The sequence below is a fragment of the Caretta caretta genome, chromosome 25 (genome assembly GCF_965140235.1).
Source record: "Caretta caretta isolate rCarCar2 chromosome 25, rCarCar1.hap1, whole genome shotgun sequence".
In the NCBI taxonomy this organism is placed as follows: Eukaryota; Metazoa; Chordata; order Testudines; family Cheloniidae; genus Caretta; species Caretta caretta.
In genome coordinates this window covers 8,766,736-8,791,445 of record NC_134230.1, presented here as the reverse complement: position 1 = coordinate 8,791,445, position 24,710 = coordinate 8,766,736, and the positions used below count along the sequence as shown (strand labels likewise).

Below are 24,710 nucleotides of genomic sequence, written 5' to 3'. Positions count from 1 at the left end.
CCCACCAGCCCGAAACAGGGCCTCTGAGAGTGTGATGTGCCCCGTTCCTGTTACTCAGCTGCCCAAGTAATGAATCCTTGCACCTTAATGTTTTTAACTGCTTCACTGATGAAAGCACACGAAAAAGGAGGGTCACAGTCACAGATCTGCCCTGAGTGTGGTTTCATTTTGATGCCATAAGCTGGTGGCATTTAGGAGATACCCTGATGCTTCCCCCACTTCGACCCTGGGAGCCACAAGGCCAACGTGGGGACTGGGCATGAGCCTCACCAGAGGGGCAACACACCCTGAAGAGCTCAGGGGCATCCCCCACGGAGCAGGAGAACAATCCTGGTTTGGTCAGAACGGTGAGTTGGGCCCCAGGGCTGTTTCTCCACTCTGCCTGTGGCCGTTTGTGTCTGTCCATGCCCAGTGAGGGTGCTGCAAACACAGGGCCTTAGCAGGTGCTGAACTGGGTGCTGGGTGAGCTGGCCTGGCACATATAACTAGACCAAGGGTGGATGGGGGAAACGCAGGAATCTCCCACTGTGTGCAGGGTATCCTGGATAACCCGGGGGGGGGGGGGGGATTGTGAATTTGTGACAGGAGCTGGGGGAGAGGTCGTGGGCCCCTTTGATCTGGGCAGCCAAGGGGAAAGAGGAACGGCATGTGCCCCGTGGGCCTAGTCCAGAGGCCACAGGGATGGAGAATTGGAGACACACTCCACATCATGGTGATCAGAGGAGACCCATGTCCACGCGTGGGGGGCGAGGGGAGGCTCCAGGGTCCCCGGAGCTTGGCTGGTCCGAGAGGAGACCACAGGCTGTGCCGGCTTTAGGGGAGGGAGGGCTGGGAGGCCAGAAGCAGCATGGCACTGGTGGGAAGGGGTCGCACCCTGCTGCCGCTTGTGCCTGGGGGAGGGGGCTGCCGCCCGCCCTGTGCTGAGACGCGCGGAGTTGGGGGCGGGCCAGCAGCCGCCGCCGGCCCCTCTCCTCACCGGGGGCCATTACACCCCCCATGCGCTCCTCCCGCCGGCTTGTGGGCCGATGTGCCAAGAGGTGGAGCCTGGCGGAGAGTGGGGGGAGCCCTGGGCTGGGGGCGGGGCCCGCCCCCCCCTTGCAGCCCACGCCCTGGGGCGGGCGGTGCGGTGCGTGCGCTCCCGGCGGGGCGGGGAAGGGTGTCCCGGTCTCTCTCCGTGCGCCAGGGCGCGGCGCAGCCACTCGGTGCGCTCGGAGGCGGAGCAGGGGCCACCCGAGCCTTAGCAGCCGCCGCTTTCTCGGCCGCCTGGAGACACAAAGGCTGCGGATCTCTCCCCGGAGCCGGGCGAGGCGAGTGGAGCAGCTCCGGGCCCCCCCTGTTCAGTCCCGCCGGGGCCCCCCTTGGAGAGCCATGTCCTGCCTGGATTACCTAGCTGCCGAGTGCCTGGTGTCCATCTCCAGCGGGGCTCTGATCCACCCCGCCGCCGCCTCCAGCCTCCCCAGCCCCGATCCCGCTAGCAGCGAGGACCGGGAGGTGCGGGACACGCTCCGGGGCGCAGCCCAGGCGGCGGCCGGCTGCAGGGCGCGCCCCGGTTCGGCGCACTCGGAGAGCAGCAACTCGTCCTCGTCGGCCGGAGGGGGGGACCTGGAGAGCGGCTACACCACCCTGTCCGACGGGGGCGGCGGACCCCAGCGCGCCCCGCTGCCCGGCCACAGCCCCAGCCTCTCCTCCCCGGGCAAGCGGCACCGCTGTCACTTCCAGGGCTGCTGCAAAGTTTATGGCAAATCGTCCCACCTGAAGGCGCATCTGAGGACGCACACAGGTGAGGCCGCCTCCCCCACTCTGCCCCTTCTCCCCGCGTGGGGACCCCACCTGCCCCCGACTCTGCCCCCTCCTTGCGCGGCCCCCCCCCCCATCCTGCCTTCGCCGCTCTCCGCCGCCTCCGCTCTCACGCTCCTCCCCCGGCCCCACTTTCCTCCCCCCCTGCTCCTGCGCGCGTGTTCTCCCTCCTCCCCCACCCACGAGGGGCCCCGCCTTTACCCACCTCCCCTTGCTCTTCCTGCACCCCCGTTTCCCTCCTGGGGTCCCGCCACCCCACTCCACCGCTCCAGTCCTTTCGCATCTCCCCAGTACCCCATGCCCCCCTCATGCCCATAGGTAGGACCCCCCCCCCCGTCGCTTTATCAGATGGTGGCTTTATCCTGCACCGATCTCCCTCCTTCGCCCCGGGGGCTGTGACCCCGCTTCCCAGGCACCCGCCCCCGTGACCTACCCCGGAGGCCTCCCTGTGGTTGGTGGGCGGGGGGGGGGGGCACGGTGATGTCACTTCTTTTTGCTGGGGCGGAGGGGGGGGTTAAGCCGTCTGAAGTTGTGTCCAACCCCCGCCCCGCTGCGTGGAACAACGCCACTTAATTTCCATTGGCCTCAAATCCAAGAGTTGCAGCCCCAAAGGGTCATGGGGCTTGCCCAGGGCCCCAGTCTATTGCCCCTCCCCCCACCCTTCTGTGGGAAGGGCGGGGCTTGGGCTGTCAGGGAGGCGTGGCCCTGGCCTGTGACACGCTTCCTTTCCTTCTCTGCCATGCAACACTGTGCAGCTTTCTTTCTGTGTGCGTGGTGGGGGCCTGGTACTGAAGTGTGTGCACACCAGGTCCTGGTGTCTGCTGCCCTGTGTGACCTGCTCCCCACGGATCTCTTCCATGGCCCTGGTTTCCGGGAGTAGCGCCCATCCCCGCTGACCTCTGGACGTGGCCGAAGCCCTTCGACTTTTGAAAGTGGCCCTGTGTGGCTTGTAGTCGGGAGCAGGGGGCCTGGCCTGCCCCCGAATCCCGGGGCTGGCGCTTCCTGCGCACTGAGTCTGTGGGGTGCAGCCGGCTCTCGGGGAGGCACAGGGTAGGTCACAGGAATCCCTAGGGCAGCTCTCCCCTGGGCACGAGGTCGCCTGGTGCCTCTCTGCCTAAGGTGGTGGGTGGGGCTGGTGAGAGGCAGGAGGCAGAAATGGAAGTGAAGGGGGAGGGGGCAAAATCCCAGCACAGGGCGGAAGCTTCCTGGTTTCCTGCTTCTCTGTCTCGCCCTGGTGCACTGGGGAGGCTGCTGCACGTGCATTGGTGCCAGGCAAGGAGGGTGGAGCATTGGCACTGAACAGAGCAGAGGAGATCAGGGAGGGAGTGTGATTAATTCTCTCCCCCCCACCTTGTTGTTTCTAATTGGGCAGGGTGGCAGCATGGGAGAGGAAAGATAAGAGGCCCTTTATTAGTAAGCCTTGGTTCTAGCCACAGGGCGAACAGGGCAGGGGCTGAATGAGTGTCTGGGTTACTGTTCTTAAGCGTGGGTTCAGTGGGCCTTACCTGCGGATTCTTGGGGAGACGGAGGCCAGGTACTGGAGACCACCCCAGGGATGCGCTCTTCGTGCGGATGCAGCTTATATCCTCAACGCTGTGTGCTCCCTCAAGTGAAATAAGCTGGCCCGATAAAACTGCACTTCTTTGCGGCGATAACTGTGCCTATATGAGGGGCCCGCTGAGTCGATCAGAGATCGCACCCCTGACCGACGTGGGGATGCTGGTGGAAGTCTGTTGTGTCGATCAGGCCTGCCTGGCCCCGAGCCGTGAGCTGGTCATGCTGGTCATGTCACTGGCCCCTTTTGCAGTGTTAAACTCGCACTTAATGTAAACTGCACGGAAATATATGGTAGGGAGTGGCTTATTGTTAGGATGATCTTTACTGGCCCATTGTGGGGAGTCTTGCAATCCAGCGTTAGGAAGCGTTTGGATCCAGGACTTCTTTTTGGTCTTGGCAGGCATCATTCTCAGAGTTCAGATCTGGACTGCCGCCAACCCAGAGGCCGTGAAAGTTTGGGGTTATACGGAGACCCAAAGCAATTGGGGCCCAAGTCTCCTCTCTCTCCCCAGGGAATCGGTGGGGTCAGGTGGGTTTGTGGGAGATTGGGAGTGGGCCTGCAGTGTCTCTGCCCAACCTCAGGAGGAGCAGAGGGTCTCATGGAGTCGGCAGCTTCTTCCCACAGTTGCCACCGTAGTTATCAGTCAGCAAGATCCCGAGGCGTGAAACCTGGCGTCCCAGTGAGGATGCATTGAAAGCCATGGCTGGCTTCTTCACTCCAAGTGCTCCTAGGCACCATAACGATGGTGGCACCAGTTGGGAGCAACTGCCTGCAATTATCTGCTGTCCGACATGACCCATGAGCCTTGATCAATGGTGTGTATAATCAGTTGTGTTGGTGGGGGTGGGGGTGTTGGTTTAGCTTTGCTGAGAGCACATTGTTGTCCTTTGATTTCAGTGTGGAACTGCCATGCTGGTTCGCTGGCTCCCTGTTACCACGGAGGACGGGGGCTGGACCTTGGGAGTGACCTCTCCTGGTCTGCGTGGAGAGAGACCTGGTCAACGGGCCTCACCCTGACTGGGGTAGTTACACTGATGATGTGCACCAGTGCAGAGCCCTACTGTAGAAGTGCGGATGCACTGATGTACGGTGACCTGCCTGGGTTCACCATCCTCTGGCTTCAGATAAGGCCACAACAGCAGTGAGTTCTGAGGGCTGACCATATGCTGGATTAATTTAGGCAGGGTAGTAGCTGGCTAATGGTAATGTGCATATGTAAAGGGGGCCCTCCTGGGGCGTAATACTCATCCCCAGTGTGATAAAGTCTCTCCCAAATTAGAGCCTGGAAGAGATCTACAGGTGTGGCTTGACAAATGCCCCAGCCCACAGTGAATAGGAAACTTGCCCTGCGGCGTCTGGAGTGGGGATGTGAAGCCATTGGTCCGTGCAGTATTCGAGGGCTGGACTATACGGTTTTTGCCCTGGTATAACTATGGGTATGTCTGCACTATGGGGACTATATTGGCATAGCTGTGCCAGCATAACCCCGTAGTGTAGACACAGCTGTACAGAACGGGGTTCTTCCGTCAGTGCAGGGACCCCCACCTCTCCGAGTGACAGCAGCTTTCTCCCTTCACCTAGCTGTGTCTACTCTGGGAGATAGGGCTGTGTCGCTCAAGGCTGTGGATTTTGCACACCTCGAGAGATGTAGCTATATCGAGCTAGATTTTAGGTGTAGAACAGGCCCCAAATTGGGGTCCCGTGGTGCTAGGAGTTGTACGGACCCGAGGAGCGGACAGAAGATTGAGCAGTTTTACTAAAATTCCTCTGAAGCCCTTTGAAATCCCCATGGTGGGCAGGTTCTGCCTGGTTTTCCCTACTCCTTCCCTCATGTGTCCTCGGGGTGTGGCTTGCTCCCCTTGCACACGTGCATGCACACCCACTCCTTTTGCACGCTCACCGAATGCCCAGAGCAGTGTCAACATCCCCACTGTACCATTTCCACGCTGTGTGTGGGTTGCTCCAGGGTCTCTGCCCCAGATGCCTGCCACGATGTTTTTGGCCTAGCTATCTGCCAGTTTCTTCCTCCTGTTGGGGTTGTAAGACGGGGGAAGAGGAGCAAGAAGTATCCTTGGCTTGTCCTTCATCTCTCCTGTGTAGAGCCAGTGTCCCCGGGGCCTGCTCAGTGCTTGGCCCACTCTTGCTAAAATTGTAGCAATTAGGCACCCGACTGGTCTTTTACGACCCAAGGAAGCTGGTCACCTAGATCCTATGAGAGGGCTGAGGAAGGGGTCTGCCATGTCGAGATGCTGACTGCTCGTGACTCTGGTTGAGGTCAACGGGCGTTGTGGGTGCTCTGGAAACCAGGCTTTGTACTGGGTACCCTTCCGGTCGAGCGCTTCGGGTTCCAGACCTGATCCAAAATGGCCTTGCCTGAAGCGCTTCCCGGATGCCTCCCATGACGTGTGTTGCTTTCCCTTTTGTGCTTAGGTGGGGCCACTCCAGTTTCCCGCTGGGAGGGCCGCCCCCTGCCTCTGCTGGCCGGCTACGCCTCACGGGGTCCTGTGTCGGGGCGGACTGTGTGTGTCTTGCTTACCCCAAGCTGGCATCCCGGGGGGCTTTGCTCCCCCGCAGATTGGCTCTGGTGTGCCCGCAGAGAGGCAGCCGGACTCGGGCCCGTGGCATTGTGTGCTGGGCACTGAGCTGCGGGGTCTGCTGTCGCCTCGTTGGGAACAAAAGGCCCCATTGTGGTGTGATGGCTGGACTCGGGACGATTTGAACTTGAAGAGGCAGCGTGGTTTGAAATAGAGGCACTAGGAGCTGGGGCGCTGCGGGGGGGGGCGAGGGGGTGTCGCTCAGGACGTCAGCGGAGCCTCCCCCCCCCTACAAAGGAGCAGCTAGAGTGTGGCTGGGCTAGAGGGTTCTTGTAACCTGAGCCTCTGGTGGGAGGGAGGTGGGGAAAAGCCAGGTCCCCTGGGGGTGGTGGGGGGTTGGAGCCAGGCTGCTGGCAAAACAACCGAGGAAGCCCCAGGAGAGAAACCTGATTTCCTCAGTGGCTCCGTCCTCCCTTTCCAAGGAAAGTGGCTGCTGGGGGAGCGAGTTCGGCCTTTGCAGAGGGCTGGACCCAGAGGGCGAACAGAGAGGGATGGGGCATCCTAGGTGCAGAGCCTTGGTGGCAGGAGGGAGCGGAGGAGGGGAAGGCTGAGGCCCTTACGTGGATCAGTGTCGGAGCCAGCCCTTTGCTAAGGCCTCTCCTCTGGTAGCACCCTAGTGAGTGGGAGATGCCCGGAGACAGGCGAGAACCTACAGAACAGCCGTCCCCAGTGTGGAGGGGGACAGAGACCGTCCAGCAGGAAGTCCTTACATTTGGTCCCTGGATGCCACGGTGTCTCCAGAGTCCCAGTCCACTAGGCCACCCTGCCCCCTGTTTTGAACACCTCGTTTCTCTCTTGGGGTCTCCACCGCTGCACCCCCTCTCCCCAGAAGCACAGTGTGGTTGGGTGACTCACCGAAGCTCGTGCTGTGAGTCAGTGGCAGAGCCGGGAATCGAACAGCAGCATTCTCGCTCCCAGCCCCCTGCCTTGTTGACTGTAGGTCCTGCAGGTAAACAGAGCTGCACGGGAGCTGCCTGGGATTTTCAGAGCCCCCGAGGGAGTTACTCTCGACTCCCCCCCCCGACCATCAGGGCGATGTGGACGCCTGACTCCTGCAGCTCCTGTGCACGCCCCGGCCGCAGCAGGGGGGCAGCTGGTTCTTCCATGGCCTGGGGGAGGGTGTGTGTGTGTGTGTGTGTGTGTGTTGGAAGCGTGTGGCAATTGGTGTGTGCTTGCCTGGAGGTGGCACGGTTGGTACCGAGCATGGAGAGTGCCCGATCGCAGCATCCGAGGGGTGCGGAACCTGGGGTCTAAACTGCTTGACGCCGTCCCCTTTAAATCCCGGCTGTTAGGAAACCCCCTGAGTGGCGAGATTATCTCTGCACTGGGCTGAACTGTGGGGGCTGGAGCTGCCCTAAGATGCCTGGGTTGGGCCCTGACAGACCCCCCGCCCCTACTCCTTCTCCTCTGCCTTTGGACCATCCTGTGGGCACAGTCCCGGACGCCCTGGTTCTGGAGCAGGGCTTGAACCGCTGAACGAAAGCACAGGACGTGGAGGAGGGGGCAGCCTCCATGCTCCGGGAGGGCTTGCGGTGCCGCAGAGCCGGATGATCCCGTGCCGACGGAGCCTCTGTCCTCGTCTCACCCCGCTGCTGCGACGGAGCTGGCTCAGGGCTGGTGACACAGATGGTGTGTGAGATTCCCTGGCTGCACGCGGCGTCGGGAGCCCATGTCTCTTCTGGAGCGCGGGCGGGAGAGGGAGTCGCTTGCATGTGGCGTTAACCCATGGAGTTCCCAAAGCAGCTCCTGGCGCTGCCCCCCGCCCCTGCCCACAAATCCCCTGCCAGGAATTAACCGTGCCTCTGTGAACCCAGAGCCAGGGCTGGGACCTCCGTCACTGGCTCCCACCCCCAGAGCAGCGACCCGGAACCAGGGCCTTGTCCTCGCTGCCCTTCCTGTGCTGAATTCTTGCCCTGCCGGTGTTTGGGCCTCCCCTCTCCTCCCCTTCTAGAGAGGATCAGCCTGAGCTGTAATGTCTGGCCTGGGGCTCGGTCCTTTGGTGGCTTGGGTGAGGTGTTTTGTTCCTGGCTTTAATGTTTGTTTTTGCTCCAAGACAAAAGGGTTTCCCAGCGCCTGCACCCAAACCCTGCTGAGCTGGGCTGGCAGGATGAGTCATGGGGCAGTCCCCAGGCTGCCTGTCAGCCTCTCAGCAGCCCCTGAGAGCTGCGGGGGAGGAAGGGGCGTGCAATTACTCCTAGCGGGGAGGGTTGCATTGAATTAGTCGGGTGGGCCTGGTCTCACGCCCTCTGAAGTTCAAAGGTTAGGGCCTCCTCTCTGCCCCTCACCTGGGCCCCCTGGCATTGAACAATGCCGTGGCCGTAGCCAATGGGAAACCCAAGTGTTTAGCTTGGCAAGCCGTGGGCAGCTTCGCTCACGTGGCAGCAGAGGCAGGCCGGCCGTGCGCTCGGGGCAACGAGGGAGGGATAGCTCAGTGGTTTGAGCATTGGCCTGCTAAACCCAGGGTTGTGAGTTCAATCCTTGAGGGGGCCATTTAGGGATCAGGGCAAAAATTGGGGATTGGTCCTGCTTTGAGCAGGGGGTTGGACTAGATGACCTCCTGAGGTCCCTTCCAACCCTGATATTCTATGATTCAAGATGCCTTGGTCCCATTAGCAGCTCTGCTGCCGGTGTCCGCTGTGACCTTGTGCGGGTGACCTCTGGGCCCCCCCTCCACCCTCCAGCTAAGTGTCAGTGGCATTTGCCCACCTGGGTGCAGTTCAGTGTCCATTCAGTGCCTTGCAGTGACCAGAAAGCGCTGTGGGTATGCTCTGTATGGGCTGGATGCGCTGGGAGGGGCCGTGGGCTTTATGCGGGTAGGGATGGTGAAATGAACAGGGATCAGAGCAGATCTTCCTGGATTTAGCCCCTTGCACAGTATGCTGGTTCTAAAAGCTGTCCAGGCCCAGCGCCGCCGGGGAGCACCCCTGCAAAGAGACCAGCCCACCCTGCTCTCTGTTGGCGGCTAGTCTAGCCTGTGTCCCCTTCGAATCACAGCCCGCTGGCAAACCCAGCTGTAGCTGCTTTCCCCCACTGCTTGCTGTCCCCTGGCTTCCCCCTCCGAGCGTGGGAGGCAGGGAAGGGGTGGGAGGTTATGCCTGACCTGAGGAGCTTTTGACACTTATGCGGAGCGATGGGCCGGCTCCGACACCGCGCGGCTCTCTGGCCTCTTGTGTGACACAAGCTGTTCTCCAGGGCTGGGGGCTGGGCTGCAAATCCTGGGGCCTGAAGTGTGCGCTCCCATCCCCCGCTCTTGCCTCCTGCCCTGAGCGTCTGGCTCACTCCGGTTCGAGGCAGGACAACCGAAGCAGCGGATGCATTTCGAGCAGGTGCCAGCTGGGGTCTGATGGTAGGCGTAAGTGGGCATAGATGGGCAGCGGGCATTTCTCTTTGTGTGCTGGGGAGGGGCGGCAGGGCTTGGCCTCCCTACCAAAGGGCTGGATCCAGGGGCAGGGTGAACTCAAAGGGACGCTGACCAGTGTCTTAGGGCTGGTTTGCACTGAATACTTGCATTGGCGTAGCTACGTCTCTCCGGGTGTGACAAATCCCCTCTCCCCCCGCCCCCGGCCGTGCTGGGGTGATGGAAGAATTCTGCTGACCCTGCTACTGCCTCTCGGGGTGGGGGTTAACCACAGGGACAGGAGAACCCCTCCCATTGCTGTCGCGAGTGTCTCTGCTGTCACGGTGTAAGAGTAGGCATACCATTGACTCGCACTGCGTGCTGCAGTCTTGGTGGGCACAGAGCAGCCGAACGCCTTTCCCGTCGAGTTACCAGGGTTTTCAGAGCATGTCCCGGACGTCAGGGAGCAAAGCTTTTCAAAACACAGAGGAAGTAGTGGTATCCCTGTTTCGCAGATGGGGAAACTGAGGCACACGAGGGCCGTGACTTGCCCTGGGTGATGTTGTGAGTTGGTGGTAGAGCCAGGAATTCTTACAGCCCCTCGCCCATCTAGCTGCTGCCCTGCGTCCCTCTTGTTTGTGCAGAATCTGAGCTGAGTAGAAGTATTTTAATGAAGAGGGCGAAGGAGGTGGGCCTTGAGAAGCGCAACGTGAAAGCGGCCAGTGGCTCGTGTGGGGATGTGAGCCTGGGAATACAGACAAGCAAACAAGACTTTCAAGGCATTCATTATTAATCGTCTGTGGAGGTGTTACTAATACAAAACTCCAGGCAGCAAAAACAAACCACATAATGCATCACAGGTGGGGCAGGGCCCTTCTCTTTCTGTGGTGGGGGCCTACTGCACGGGGGCCTCGCTAGGGTGACCAGATTTCCCAGAGTGAAAACAGGACTCTGTGCGAGGCCGGCCCAAGTCATCCTCGCCACCCCCCCCGCCCGCGTGGGACCAGCTCGACCTGCCTGGTGTTGCCACCTCCCCCCCCCCCCGCAAACGTTCCTCCATGCCCCCGTAGCAGGGCGGGCTCCACTCCTTTGGGCAAAACTGGGCATTGGTCCAGCTGATGATCAGTTGGTCAGAGCAAACCGGACCAGTGCCCAGTTTTGCCAAAAATGTCGGGACACCTGGGATGGGGCTTAAAAATGGGGATTGCCCCAGCCAAACCGGAACGTAGGGTCGCCCTAGCCCATGGCCCCTGATCAGTGCCGCCAGGTGCTACTGTAACGCTAATAAACATGCCTGTTAAATTCAGGTCAATGGTGGCCAATGATCTGTCAGATCTCCTAGGCACAGCTGCTACGACATGTGCTTAGCATGACACTCTGAGAAGCCCTTCTGAAGTCCAAGGGAGCCCGGTTAAGCCTGCCAGGAGCGGTTTGCAGGGTTGGGGGGCTACAGGAATAAGCAAAGACTTTTGATTTCATTTTACCTTGAAAGGGTCCCCTGAACATCCCACGCTCCTCTGCCAAGCTTGGGCTGTGACTCACGCTGGGGCTGGGAAAAAGCTCTTGAAATTGGAGCCGCTTCTGACGCCGCCCAACTCCTTTGCCCTGGGCTTACGCAAGTCAGGAGAAGCTATTTGTAACACCAGTGACGGGGGCTGTGTTTTCCTGTCGAAAACCGCTGTGTGAGATCGTGCCAACTGATGATTGTGCAGTCAGGGGAAAGCCTCTCGTGCGTGGGATTCACAGAGCAGGGTGATATGGTTTAAATGTTTCATAGTCGTGTCGCTTACCAGGGACAAAGCTGTGAGTGGGGGAGGCTGGTCGCCCCAAATCTATGCTGACTTTAAAACCTTGACACTTGGCCACCTCATCATTCGACTGACAGATGGGTGAAGGAGCTTCTTTCTGGCCCGTGGAACTCCTTGCTACAAGGGATCACCAGGGTCAAGAGTTTTGCAGGATTAAAAAAAAGATCACCCAGAGTTCAACAGTGCGGTTTAAAGGTACAAGCATTTTGGCAGGGAGATAAACCCAACTCAGGGCATGAATTGGCTTCTGGCCATAGGGGTCAGGAGCCAGCTTTGCTGGGGGCAGATTACCCCATCACTGCTTGCTCCTCCTGCTGAAGCAGCTGGTGCTAACCACTGTTTGAGACAGGAGACTGGTCTAGAAGGGCCCCTGCTCTGATCCAGTCTGGCAATTCCTCTGCAGTCCACCTGTGTCATACGTTGTGGAAAAAAAAAACGTTTAAGGAAGTTTAACTTGGCCCTAGTCTCTGCCTCTGCACCTGTAGATGCAGGTGCTTCATTAACTGTCCAACTGCACAGTGGTAACCCGCTGATACGTGGCCTGGAGGGGTCAGTCAGGTTCAGACCTGAAACAGCCATGGGTCCAGTGATATTCCCCTCCTGGGCCTTGGGACCCTTCTGCTGGGGGCGAGGGGCTGGGTGGGTTAAACCGGAAGAAAGGACGCAAGTGGCAGATTGTGTTGGAATTTCGCTCACTGTTGATCCGGTGACGATCCTGTCACACTTGTGATTGCAGGAACCTGCTGTAGCCTGGAACGGAGCCTAGTGAGATTAAGCCCTGGGGTTCTCTTGGCGTCTCGCTGCAAGTGGCTCTCGGCTTTGTCAGCCCAACTGCCCCTTGTACAGGCCCCCAGGAACGCACGGCCCTTATGTCTCTAGTACTGACGCTCCTGGCCCCCTTGATCTCAATGGGGTGTCGGCTCTCTTCGAAATACCTTCAGTCCGGACAAGTTTGCGAGTCCAGGTATAGCCTACAGCTGACCAGCAGGGGGCGCCCTAGTAAGAGAGGCAGCAGTCACTGCGGGTGGAGCGAGATTGATGAACTGGGGGCTAGGCTGGAAGCCCTGTGCCCAGCATCTAATTAGTCTCTGGGGAGGCCGGAGCCGGCCGCATCTTAATTTGAGGTTTTAATTTTGCCTTCATCCTCTCTGGGTCTGTTTTTTTTTTAATTCTTGCTCAGGTCAGTTGCTTTGTGTCAGGATTAGGCAGATGGGGGCGGATTAGAACCAGCAAACAATCCCCAGGGGTTGGGTGGGCTTGAAACCCTTGGCTGAGCCTGTCTGCTGGGCACTTATAGAATCATAGAATATCAGGGTTGGAAGGGACCCCTGAAGGCCATCTAGTCCAACCCCCTGCTCGAAGCAGGACCAATTCCCAGTTAAATCACTTCCCACTTCTAGTTCCCGGGCCTGGCGTAGTCCTAGCTGTCCTCTCGGCTCGCCGGAGCGGGCTGCCCGTGGGCGGGGGGTGCATGCGGTGTTTGTGTTTCCAGGGCTGTCTGTCCGGGGCGAGTGGGCATTGGGCCTGTCCCAGCACAGCGCCCCCTAGCCTCTCTCTTTCGCACAAGCCCTGCACCAGGGTCAGAGCCCAGAGCCGGGGGAGGTGGGTCTGTTGCAGGAGAACTGAACTGCTCCTTCCTGGGGAGAAAGGAGACTCCCCCCGATAGCCTGACCGGACCTGGTTTACCAGAGAATGGGTGTCACGCCTGCTGCTATTCCCGATTTCTCCCTGCACCCAGCTCTGCTGCTGCCCCTCAGTCCTGCCCCACAGCCCCCGCTGCTGTTCCAGGTCAGTGCCTCCCGGCGTCCCAGTTCTGCTGCAGGGCGGTTCGGGGACACGGGGAGCAGAGCGAGGCGCGTGCATGCTCCCGGTTCCCTGGTAACGCAACACATGAGACGCTGATCGCAGCTGTCTGGGATCCGCTCTCTGACTCTGCGGGGGGGGAAAAGACTCACATGGCAGAAGTATCCTCAAACCCAGGGAAATGTGGTGCGTGTCACCGTCCTTAATTAGAACAGGAGGACTTGTGGCACCTTAGAGACTAACAAATTTATTTGAGCATGAGCTTTCATGAGCTACAGCTCACTTCATCGGATGCATTCAGTGGAAATTACAGTGGGGAGATTTTATATACACAGAGAACATGAAACAATGGGTTTCACCATACACACTGTAAGGAGAGGTTTCAGAGGAACAGCCGTGTTAGTCTGTATTCGCAAAAAGAAAAGGAGTACTTGTGGCACCTTAGAGACTAACCAATTTATTTGAGCATGAGCTTTCGTGAGCTGTAGCTCACGAAAGCTCATGCTCAAATAAATTGGTTAGTCTCTAAGGTGCCACAAGTACTCCTTTTTACTGTAAGGAGAGTGATCACTTAAGGTGAGCTATTACCAGCAGGAGGCGGGTGGGAACGGACCTTTTGTAGTGATAATCAAGGTGGGCTATTTCCAGCAGTTCACAAGATCGTCTGAGGAACAGTGGGGGGGGTGGGGGGGTGGGAGGGGAATAAACACGGGGAAATAGTTTTACTTTGTGTAATGACCCATCCACGCCCAGTCAAGTTAATTGTATCCAGTTTGCAAATTAATTCCAAATCAGCAGTCTCTCCTTGGAGTCTGTTTCTGAAGTTTTTTTGTTCATAGATTATCAGGGTTGGAAGGGACCTCAGGAGGTCATCTAGTCCAACCCCCTGCTCAAAGCAGGACCAATCCCCAATTTGTGGCCCAGGTCCCTAAATGGCCCCCTCAAGGATTGAACTGACAACCCTGGGTTTAGCAGGCCAATGCTCAAACCACTGAGCTATCCCTCCCCCAAAGAATTGCAACTTTTAGGTCTGTAATCGAGTGACCAGAGAGATTGTAGTGTCCTTAATTAGCGTGCTGCCACCTAGCTGGGACACGGGAGATTGTTTTGGAGGGGTAGGAGCCAAAATGAATGATTAACTTTCCCTTTCTCTTTGCCTCGTTCTCCAAGTGGCATTGCTCTGAGCCCTTCCCCAGGTCAGTCCAGGGACTCGGAGCTCACACATGAGAGCTGCATGAGATCATGTCACTGGGCTGCCAAGCCAGCTGCCCCTGGCTAGAGCAAATGCCCAGAACTTGGAGCCTGCAACTCACAATGTACCTGGGTTGTTTGTCCAACACTGTTATTGGACCGATGTGTGTAACACTGCCCTCCACTGGGTGGAATTGAAACTGCTCAGCTGTGTGTCATAGACCCTATAGGGTGAATGGCTAGTGGAGAGTCTCCTTGAGCTGAAATGTTAAGAGCCTGTGCTGTTGGAGCAGGAGGACTGGGGGAGGCCAAAGGGGTCAGGGGTGGGGTGGGCACAGGGACCATCTGGGGGAGCCCAAAGGGGTGGGTTAGTGGTGGGGTGGGGGATATGGGAATTATGTGGAGGAGTCCAAAGGGGCCAGGGTGGGCCTGGGGACTGTCTGGGGGTCCTAAAGGGGTTGGGGTGGGGGGCACAGGGATGTCCCCCATGGGTTCCTTGCTGTGTCTCACCCTCTTCCCTCCCTTCCCCGCAGGTGAGAGGCCGTTCCCGTGCACCTGGCCCTACTGCTCCAAGAAGTTCGCGCGCTCGGACGAGCTGGCCCGCCACTACCGTACCCACACCGGGGAGAAGAAGTTCGCCTGCCCGCTCTGCGAGAAACGTTTCATGCGCAGTGACCACCTCACCAAGCATGCCCGCCGCCACCCCGCCTTCCACCCCTCCATGGTCAAGCGGCAGGGCTGCCCCAGCGTCTCCCCCAGCGACTCAGCGCCCGGCAGCCTGGCGGGGAGCCCCGTCGCCAGCCCTGCCCCCAGCCCAGCCAAGTTCCTGTAGGGGCTGGCGCTGCTCCGAGCAGGGAGCAAGTGGCACGGACCCCAAAAGGTGCCGCCTGGCCCAGGCCAGCCCAGGAAGCCGCTGAGAGGGCCCGGTGCCAAGGCTGCCCTTGGATCTGTCAGGGGAGTGAACCGTCCGCTCCTCCCTGACGGGGTCTTGCTTACGGGGCCCTTCCTCTCCGTGTTCTGGGTGTCTTCGAGCAGCGGCCTCTCCCCACCTGGCTTCGTGGTGACGTCCAGCGTCCCCCACCCCCGCCCTGCGTGGCACAACGGTCGGGCGTCCAGTCCCGCGGGCTGTGCTGTGCCCCCTTGATGGCTGTGGAAGGGGCTGGTGGGAGGTGGCCACGACCTTGCCCCGGCTGCCGCCAGCCCCTCCCCGGGGCAGACTCCTGCATGGTGGTGGTACGTGGCACCTCTCCGGGAACCCCCGGCTACCACCGTGCCAGACTCTACCGGCTTGACTTGTTACGCCCTGGAGATGCTGAGGGGCAAATCAGGGCCCTTGCCGCCTCTCTGCAATGACACTTCCCCAGCAGGGGGCACCCTCGGGATGGTTCCAGCTTACACCTTGGGGGCCCCTTGACAAAGGCAGCTTAAACCAGGCCAGTTCTGCCTCCCGTCCGCAGAGGCCGTGACTGCTTCACTCTTGGGACAGAAGGCTGCTCAGGGAGGAGACGGCCAGTGGCCGAAGTCCCCTGCGTCTCCCTCTTCCTCTCCCCTTCTAGAAACCAGGACCTGCTCCCCTGAAATTCTCCCCTCTGCCTCTGCGGGAAGCCCAGCATATCTATATCTATATATAGATATCTCCCTCCCGCTCCCTCTCCCAGAGGGGAATTCTGAATATTTATTTATACGGACTGATGCCCCCCAGCTGCAACCTTCTGAGGCCTTTGCAAGCTGTGGGTGTCTGGCCAGTGGACACAGACTGAGTGACTGGCACTGGGTGGGTCATGTACCTTTCGAGTGACTCTCAGTCCAGTCCTTGCCATGGGGTGGGGCTGGGCTTTTTAGGCAGGAATCTATTTATAGACAGAATCGGTTTTTATAGCTGTGGAATCAGGGGGCGGGGGTAAAGAGGGAGGGTGTGACAGGCGCTTCAGCCAGCCTCTTTGAAGGGGGTGCGGGTTGAGCATTTGTCTACGCAGCATATTGCTGCTGGATCCTGGCCATGTGCAGCTGTTTTAAGGGGAGCTTGGGCCTGCGTTTAGGTTCTTGGTGATTTGGGGGTTGCCACAGATTTTCCGCGCTCCACCGGAGACCTGAAAACTTGTAATTTAATTTTTTCCCCAAAGAGTGCTCAGCACTTTAAAGACACAGGGAGCCCCTTTGAGGTGGGTCAGGTGGGGTGCCCCAAAAATCAGTCACTGCTGGAAATATAGGGCTAAGTGACTGGAGTCCATCGAGAGCAGGCCTGTCCCAGAACTGCACTAGGTAAAGTGCATTGATCAGAGTGGACTAGTTTATTGGCCCAACAGCGGTTACATAGCAGCCTTTCTCAGCCAAGTGGGACGCTCCATTTGACTCTGCCGCAAGTAGCTGCACTGAAGTCCCTAAGAGTGTGTCTACACTCAACCTGCTGCAGCTGCATTGGTGGAACGCTTGGTGTAGACCCCACCTAGGCCGAGGGGAGGGCTTCTCTCGTTGTTCTTGGCAGTCCACCTTCCCGAGAGGTGGAAGCTAGGTCGACGGATGAATTCTTCCATCGCCCGAGTGCTGACTGCACCAGGGGTTTGGTTGGCTTAACTACGCCGCTCGGGCGTGGATTTTTTCACGCCCGGCAGAGGCGTAGCTGTGCTGGTGTAAGTTCCCAGTGTAGACCCAGCCCGGAGGTAGGTCGGGGCTGCAGGGTGGGGTGCGGTAATGCCCCTGGTTGAGTCAGCTACGAGGATTGAACTTGGGACCTCTGGCTCTAAAACCAGTGAGTTTGTCGCCTGAGCTAAGCGCCCAGCTCTGTTCGTTCTGTCGCAGTAGCGGACTCTGGGGTCTGACCACTAGAGGGGGACAAGGAGCTGCCCCGCGTGATTTTGTAGACACGGGTGTTCTGCCTGCACTGGGGATCGACCGGGCTGGAAGCTCGTGTGCCACTGGCCAGAAGGTTGAACATCAGCTATCCCCACGAAACCTGGAGCCTTCCAGGGCTTCAGCTTGAGCCCAGGCCGATTGGCCTTGGTGGAGCGAGTTTTTTTGGGTCACAGGCAGTTCCCGGGGTCCCACCGCCTGGGTAACAAAGCCATCGGTGTAGCTGGCATGGCTCTCCCCTCCTGCGTTGGACCAAGGAGGGAACTGGCCCTACCAATGCCCACACCGCACCTGTTCTGGGCATAGGCTGCTCTGCACCCACGCCTCTCTCAAGCATTACAATCCAGGCATGCTTTAGATCAGGAAGCAAACCCCCTCCCCCCAGTGCTTTCCCTGGGCTCTGTGGAGAGAATCTCGCCCCTGGGAACGTTTCAGAGACGTGTCTGGGATGGGTCTGCTGGGTGTTCCTCAAGCTTGGTACGGCTGGGAGTCGGACCCCTTTGCCCCATCTCCGTATTCCACGTGGCCCCTGGGTCCCAGCTCTGCAGGACCAATCTCCAGTGGCGTTGGACTGTCTCAAATGGCCCAGGTCGTTGGACTGTCTCGAAGAAGCCAGCAGCTTGCTGGGATTGGGGCCCGATCTTGCAGCGGCCAGGATTCCGGCACCAGAGCTCGAGGACTGTGCGGAGCTCCTCTGGCTGGACCTTGTCTCTGGCCTCCTGAACTGGGGCTGCCGGGAAGAGACACCAGCCCAGCTGGAGGACCCTGGTTCTGGGAGCAGCGGCCGCCTCTCGGGGCGGCTCGCCAAAGGCCACCTTTAAAATACACTGAAACGTACTGCATTAGCCAGCATGTCCCTTCTCACGTCAGTGTTGTGCAATGGGACGTGGCATCCTTTCCTGCCCGTGCACATCAAGCCGGGCTTTGCAGCTCACAAATTGACTGGCCTTTTGGGAGCTGCCTGTCTCTCTCTCTCCTGCTTTCGGCTGATGCTTCAGGGGGGATCTGTTTCCAGCAAGAACTGTTGAAGGAGCCCAACCTTTCCCACCAGCTGTCTCATGCAAGGGTGTCGCTGGGTGACTATTCTCTGGGGCGGTCCCAGGGCCCCTGTGATGGGGATAGGGCGGGGGGTGGGGGAAGTGGCTTATGAATGACTAAGTGGGTGGAGGAGGAGAGGAAAGGAGGGCACTTAATGGACCAGTGAGGAGAGGGCAAAAGCAGGTGATCTAGAAACAACCTTTCAGGAAGGGCTCCATGGCTGGGGTGTGAAGTGGTTAGTGGCCTGAGCTGGTGCAGGTGAGGCTGGCGTCTCCCCTCCCCAGATAAGCCTGGCACCGGGCGCCGGGCTGTCACTGGCTCTTTCCTCTGCAGCAGCCAGCGGTGTCCCCAGTTCATAGCCCTGACCTGGAGCGATTCTGACCCAGCCCACCTTAGCCGTCCTGCCCCAGTGCATGCTGGGTTCCCCGATGTTCCTGTCCTGTAGCGCTTGGCATCATTGCTGGCGTGGGGGACGGGACTCAGGGGTAGGGGACCCTCGTAGGCTGGGCTGCTTTTGCTTAGTGTTGACGGCACCTGCGAAGGCAGATGTTGGTGACCCAAGGAAGCATCGCTGAAGCCTGCGGGCTGCCCTGGGTCCCCGCTGACCCATACGCAGCCAGTGACCTGCATGGCCTCAGTTTCCCCACTGCGGTGAGAGGTGGCCATAGCACTGAGCAGGGCCACTTGGTCCCCACCGAAGCTAGATCAGGAAGGGCCCTGTTATAACCTGGGCAGTGGGTGTGTGGTCCCTTCCAAGGATAGGGACTGGCAGAACGCCGTGTTGTGGGGGAGGAGGGGGTCCAGTGAACTGGGGGTGGGGGGGAGGGGCTACACTGCCTCCACCAGCTGAAATTCCCTTTGTGGCGTGTGGGGAGATTCTCTGTGGGGACTTGCCAGCTGGTTATTAAAGGCTGTTTGTGCAGCACGGGGCCGCCTTGGCAGCCTGGAGATGCCAGCCCTCCCCTCCCCTCCCCCTCTCCAGCTCCAAAGGGGTCCTCCCCCAGCCTCCATGCACTTATTTCCTCCTTATTTATTACTGATTTCTCCCTTTCCCCCCAAGGAGTTGAACTGGAATAGGCCCTTTAAGAATACAATGCAGTCGCCCCCCCCAGACGCTGCCGTAGGTTGCCACAAGCGGCGGTGTGTTTGCCCCTCTGGTAATGTAGGTTCTCTGTATTCTGCCCTCCGCCCCTGGCATTTCCTTGGGGGCGAGGGGCTGGTTGGCTTTCAGTGTCTTTATTAATCCGGTCCCTTTATCCCTGAAGGTTCAGAGCACCAGTATCGGGGTGGGGAATGGGGCAAACTCCGTTGTCACGGGGGCATAATCTCCCTGCAGTCGCTGTTCCTGGGAGCGTCCCTCGCTAGGGGTCCACCCCTGCGGTCCTTACTCATGCAAAGCTTCCATTAAGGTCTGGGCCCTAGATCTTCCCCCTCCCCCAGCTTTCCTTCCCCCCCGCTATTTCTCTGCCTATGCAGTTGGATTCTGATCTTGGTTGCACGGGGAGTAAATCTAGAACGCCCCTGGTTCCAGTGGAGTCACTCTGGTTTTACAGGGGTGTCGGGGATCCTTCTCCTGGGAGTTCTGCTCTCTTCTCGAACTGCTAAATGGAAAGAGGGGATGGGTCCCAGTTAAACTGGAGGGTGGTTCCCATATGGAAAAGACTGAGTCCCTTCACCTAGTGTAACCAAGATCCGTCTCAACCAAGAGCAATCGAAAGATGCAGGTTTATATCTGGGCTCCCCAGATTCCATGCAAAGTGGGTATTTTTCTGGCTTGTGATTTTTAATAAGTGTGGTGAGATGGTTTCTTTTCTTACAAGAGGGAATAACTTTATTCTGTGTGCGTGTGATATTTCTACAGAGTCTCCTCTATCAGAGCTGGAGTTATATAAATAGATCTCTATACAGTAAAATCAAATGCTGCTGCTTTTTTGGGGGCGGGGGGGACCCCTTACTTTTTTAGTGCGACTTTTATAGAGCGGGTTGGAACCAGGACTGACTGGGTGACGAGGAGCCGGCTGGCACGCGTGAGTGGGAGCTTGCGTTTCGTGCTCTCAGGGGGAGCTCCTATCCTGACCACCACCCCCCCCCAATCACAGGCGGGAGAGGTCCAAAATCGGATCTGCTTGTCCCAGGGGCCCTTGCTAAGCAGATCTAATGAGAGGAGGCACCATTTTAGATGTGAAACTGATTCCTTAGGCAGAAGATCAACCATGTGGCTTAGGCTTAAACAGGACATAATTGTTGTCTAGGTCTTCGGAGTCTTCAGTGGCTTGAAGGTGCAGGATTACTAGAGCCCTGATAAAGCTAGATCTTCCCCCGGCCCGGTCCACGCTTAATTTGGAGCTTCCTCTGTTTTCACCCCATCTGCCAGCCTGCACAGTTCTGCCTATTGCAGCGCATGACTGGTAGTTGAGATCAATTCCCAGCTCCACTGCTGGCTTGCTGTGCAATCTCCGGCAAGCAGTGTCTCTCCGTGCCTCAGTTTCCCCTCAATAGACTGGCAGCAGGGTAACACAGAAACCTCATAGCCCTGGCATGAGGTTAAGCAATGCTTCCTGACCTCCTGTGGTGGCAGAGAAGCACCAGGTGGCCTCTTGTGTCCTTGGGCCTGACCTTTCAAATGCTTCTACTTACTGCGTGCAGATGTGGTCACCCCATCTCAAAAAAGATATATTGGAATTGGAAAAGGTTCAGAAAAGGGCAACAAAAATGATGAGGGGTATGGAATGGCTGCCCTATGAGGAGAGATTAATAAGATTGGGACTTTTCAGCTTGGAAAAGATGTGACTGAGGGGGGGGATGTGATAGAGGTCTATAAAATCATGACTGGTGTGGAGAAAGTAAATAAGGAAGTGTTATTTACTCCTTCTCACACAAGAACTAGGAGTCAATAAATAGGCAGCAGGTTTAAAACAAAAGGAAGTATGTTTTCACTGAATGCACAGTTGACCTGGGGAACTCCTTGCCAGAGGATGTTGCGAAGGCCAAGACTATAGCGATGTTCAAAAAAGAACTAGATAAGTTCCTTGAGGATAGGTCCATCAATGGCGATAGGGCAGGGATGGTGTCCCTAACCCCTGTTTGCCAGAAACTGGGAATGGGCGACGGGATGGATCACTTGATGATTCCCTGTTCTGTTCATTCCCTCTGGGGCACCTGGCATGGGCCACTGTCGGAAGACAGGACCACTGGGCTAGATGGCCCTTTGGTCTGACCCAGTCTGGCCGCTCTTATGTTCTGCTGATGTGAAGGCCAGAAGGAACCACTGGCATCATCTGGTCTGAGCTCCTGCATCGCACAGGCCAGAGACCTGCTCCAAAATGATTCCTAGAGCAGATCCTATAGAAAAAGAGCCAATCCTGATTTTAAATGGCCAGTGGCAGAGAAGCCACCACGACCCTTGGGGAGTGGTTTGAATAGTTAATTACTCTCACCGTTAAAAATGTGTGCCTTATTTCCAGTCGGAATTTCCCTCGCTTCAACTTCCAGTGTTTGACTTTCCTCTGCGAGAGTGAAGAGCCCGTTATTAGATATTTGTTCCCTGTGGAGATACATACAGACTGTGATCAGGTCCCCCCTTAGCTTTCCCTTTGTTAAGCTTGACAGAGTCAGGGCTCGGTCACTCTAAGACAGGCTTTCTAATCCTCCGGTCAGTCTCGTGGCTCTTCTCTGACCCCTCTCCAGTTTATCAACATCCTCCTTGAGGTGTGCACCCCAGGCCTGAATGCGCTATTCTAGCAGCGGTCACACCGGTGCCAAAGACTGAGATAAAATGACCTCCCATCTCTAGTTAACTGCAGAAATGCCATACAGCTTATACCCCACTTCGTACAGCACAGCAGATCCTGGCCCACTTCCTGAACGCAGGGGTTCTCTGCGTCCCGTCCTATCCTCTGCCCAATCTCCTGGCCTGACGCACCTCTTTGTTTTCAGGACGTGGCCCTTCCCCGTCTGCCCCGAGCCGCGGGGTGTGGAAGAGGAAAAGCATTCCAGACCCCCAGGCCACAAATGACCGTGTCGTCCCTACCCCGGAAACTGGGGTTAAGTGCTTTGGGATCCTCAGATGCAAAGGGCCATAACGGGGCTGAGTACTAATGTCGACTGGCCTGGAGGACTGAGGGGTTAGAATGGCCCAGAGCTAAGGGAGCCGTTCCCATGAGCCGCTCGGCCAACAAGCTAAGCAGCATTGGCCTGGGGCCATTTGAGGCCAGCAGATCTCTAGGGAGTGCCGATGCAATGGGCATTGCAGGGCCGTTAAGGAGAACTATGCTGCAGGAGGAACCCTCTTTTGGGACAAGACTTAAAGCCCAGGCCTGGCACCTTGTGCTCAGCAGAGAGCCTGTGGCCCTTGTGAGAATAGTCCCCTAGTTCTTATCCTCATAGATCTCAAAGCAAGGAGGGTCAGTATCGTTATGACCATTTTATAGCTGGGGTGGGGGGAAACTGAGGCACAGAGGGGCAGTGACTTGTACAAGGTCAGAGCTGGGAATAGAACCCAGGGACCCCACCTCCTAGTGGCTACTCTCCCCATTAGAATGGATCACACTGCTTGGCGAGAGTCCGAGGTTTAATCTTGGCGTCCTGGCTCAATTCCCACTGGAGTCATTGCATTCGGCCTCCTTGAAGCTCCCCAGATAGCACTGTCAGGGAGAGGTAGTTTTCACTTCCCTTCCTAATCGGCTGCATAAGGCTGCTGAGCCGCTGCCCCATTCCTCGGTAGAGGAGGAGGGTGAAGGGATCCCTGAGCTCAGTTTGCACCCCACTCGCCCAGGCTGCAAAACGACAGGCGCTGTGCGATCAAAGCTCCGGTCAGCGACGGAGCACACGAGGGACGAGGAGAGAAATGGGGGAGAAATGGATCCTGTCTGAACGTTTCCTTGGGGAGCAGGAATAGCTGGAGAGGTCAAGGAGGTTTAATGTTACGGAAGCCACTTTCCCCAAAGAGAAATCTCCTTGTTAATTGGTCTCTTCATTCTCTGTGTGTTTGTGTTTATTTAAAGAGCCACAAAGCCAAGGGCGTGCGTGGTGGGGGCGGATGCTGGATCTTAGCAGATAGAGCTTTTGGGGAGTGGTTTATTGTTGCTAAATCATTTCCTTTTTAGGAAAGGGTAAAAGTACCTTTCCGCCTCCGTTTCTAGCAACTGATTATTTTTAAGACGCACTGGGGGTGCCTCGCCAGCTGCTTCCCCAAGCCCTTGGAGACGACCCTGCCATGAGGCTGCGATCTCTGATGTCTACGCCCGAGCTAGGGAAGAATGACCTTGGTTTGGCAAATTTCAAGCCCACTTGACCAGTGTAGGTTCAGAAGTTCCTTTAACGCTCCAGTGTGACTGGCTCTGAGTTTGCTTAGAGGCCGAAATAAATCCTCATGGAAGGGCAAACGCGGCCTTTCTCCTGTTTGCTGAACCCAGCTTAGGTGGGGTGGTTCAATCCCTAATGCTGGAGGCTTTGTGTTTTACACGGGCCTGCCTGTCTTGTCAGGGCTGGTGAAGGATCGTGGGTTGAAACGAGGTGGGGGAAGAAATGAAGTCAAAAAGGCTATCTGTCTCACTGATGGGTCCCCTCCTCTCTCCTTGCTAGGCCAAATTCACCAGCTAGTAATAAGGTTGATGTGGATGTCCTTCCCGATCAGTCTGTCCCCCTGTTAAAGGGAAGAATTGGTGATGCATGGTGTGTTCTCCTGCTCCTCCCTGGTGCTAACTGCGTCTGGGTTCCCATGATGCCTCCAGCACAGATCCCAGCCCATGGCAGCGTGGCTTTAGCTAGGCGTCCCACTCTCCCGGGCCTGGAGCGCTGGCTTACCCTTAGCACAAGATGTCTCCTATTTCTCGGTGTCTCTGGCTGCAGGGGAAGCTGGTGGACGCTGAGCTAGGAGCCTCTTCCCTGTGCCGCCAGACCTCCCGCTCCCCACCCAGTGGCCAATTCTCTTCTCGGCAGGAGCCGCGAGTTCCCTGTTCAGGATCAAGCTGGGAGCTGGGAGGATCCCTGCCCCTTCGGAAGGAGATGGGTTCTCTGCTCGCAAAGGGACGCTGCCAGCAGGAAGCTCGAGATTTTGTCTAATACGCAGTTTGTGGGTCAAACCGTACAGCTTGACTGGCCGTGCTGCTGTTTGAGTGGAGGAGGGGGAGTGGACCCTGAGCCGCCCCCTCCCTGGCATAGCGGGTGTTGTGTTCCCAATAACACACACCAATGCAGCTTTTAAACCGAGGCTGCGGCTGTGGGCACAGGTCTGGGAAGAGAATCGCAGTTGCTGGGATGGCGGTTGGAACTCGGGCCGGTCCAGCCAAAGCATTGTAAGAATGTGTCAGTCACCGGCCTGCCAGTTCTCGGATGGCAACGATCCTGGGCCGGTGTAAGCCGGTGTCGCCTTCTCAGGCGGGAGCGGGGTTCTGGGCGGGAGCAGACCTCTTAGGGAACTTCCTTTTGCAAAACGTGGGGTTGGTCAGTCGGTCCCTTTTTTAACCAGGTGTCTGTTCTTCAGTTCGCTGGCCCGGGAGCTGCGCGTGGAAGGATGGGTTGAAAGCGTTGCACTGTCTTGGTGCTGTATTTTAAAATAAATTTTTTTTAATTAAATAAGTCAATGAAATATTTTGACTCGTGGCCACATTTAATTCTTCCTCTGGGGTTTGGAATGCTTCTTTCGAGCTCATCTGTCCCCTCTTCCCACATCCTCCTTCCCCCAGGGCAGTGCCCCAACCTGCTTCTAGCCCCAACCCAAAGGATATTGATCA

General features: G+C 57.7%; 1 protein-coding gene across 1 annotated transcript; it reads left to right on the top strand.

Annotated features, from left to right (window-relative positions):
* The first annotated feature begins 834 nt into the window (after positions 1-834).
* On the top strand, positions 835-24,565 carry KLF16 (KLF transcription factor 16). Its single transcript, XM_048831033.2, has 2 exons — positions 835-1,780; positions 14,622-24,565. The coding sequence occupies exons 1-2, from the start codon at positions 997-999 to the stop codon at positions 14,918-14,920; spliced, it is 1,083 nt and encodes a 360-aa protein (XP_048686990.2). The 5' UTR covers positions 835-996; the 3' UTR covers positions 14,921-24,565.
* Positions 24,566-24,710: the final 145 nt, after the last annotated feature.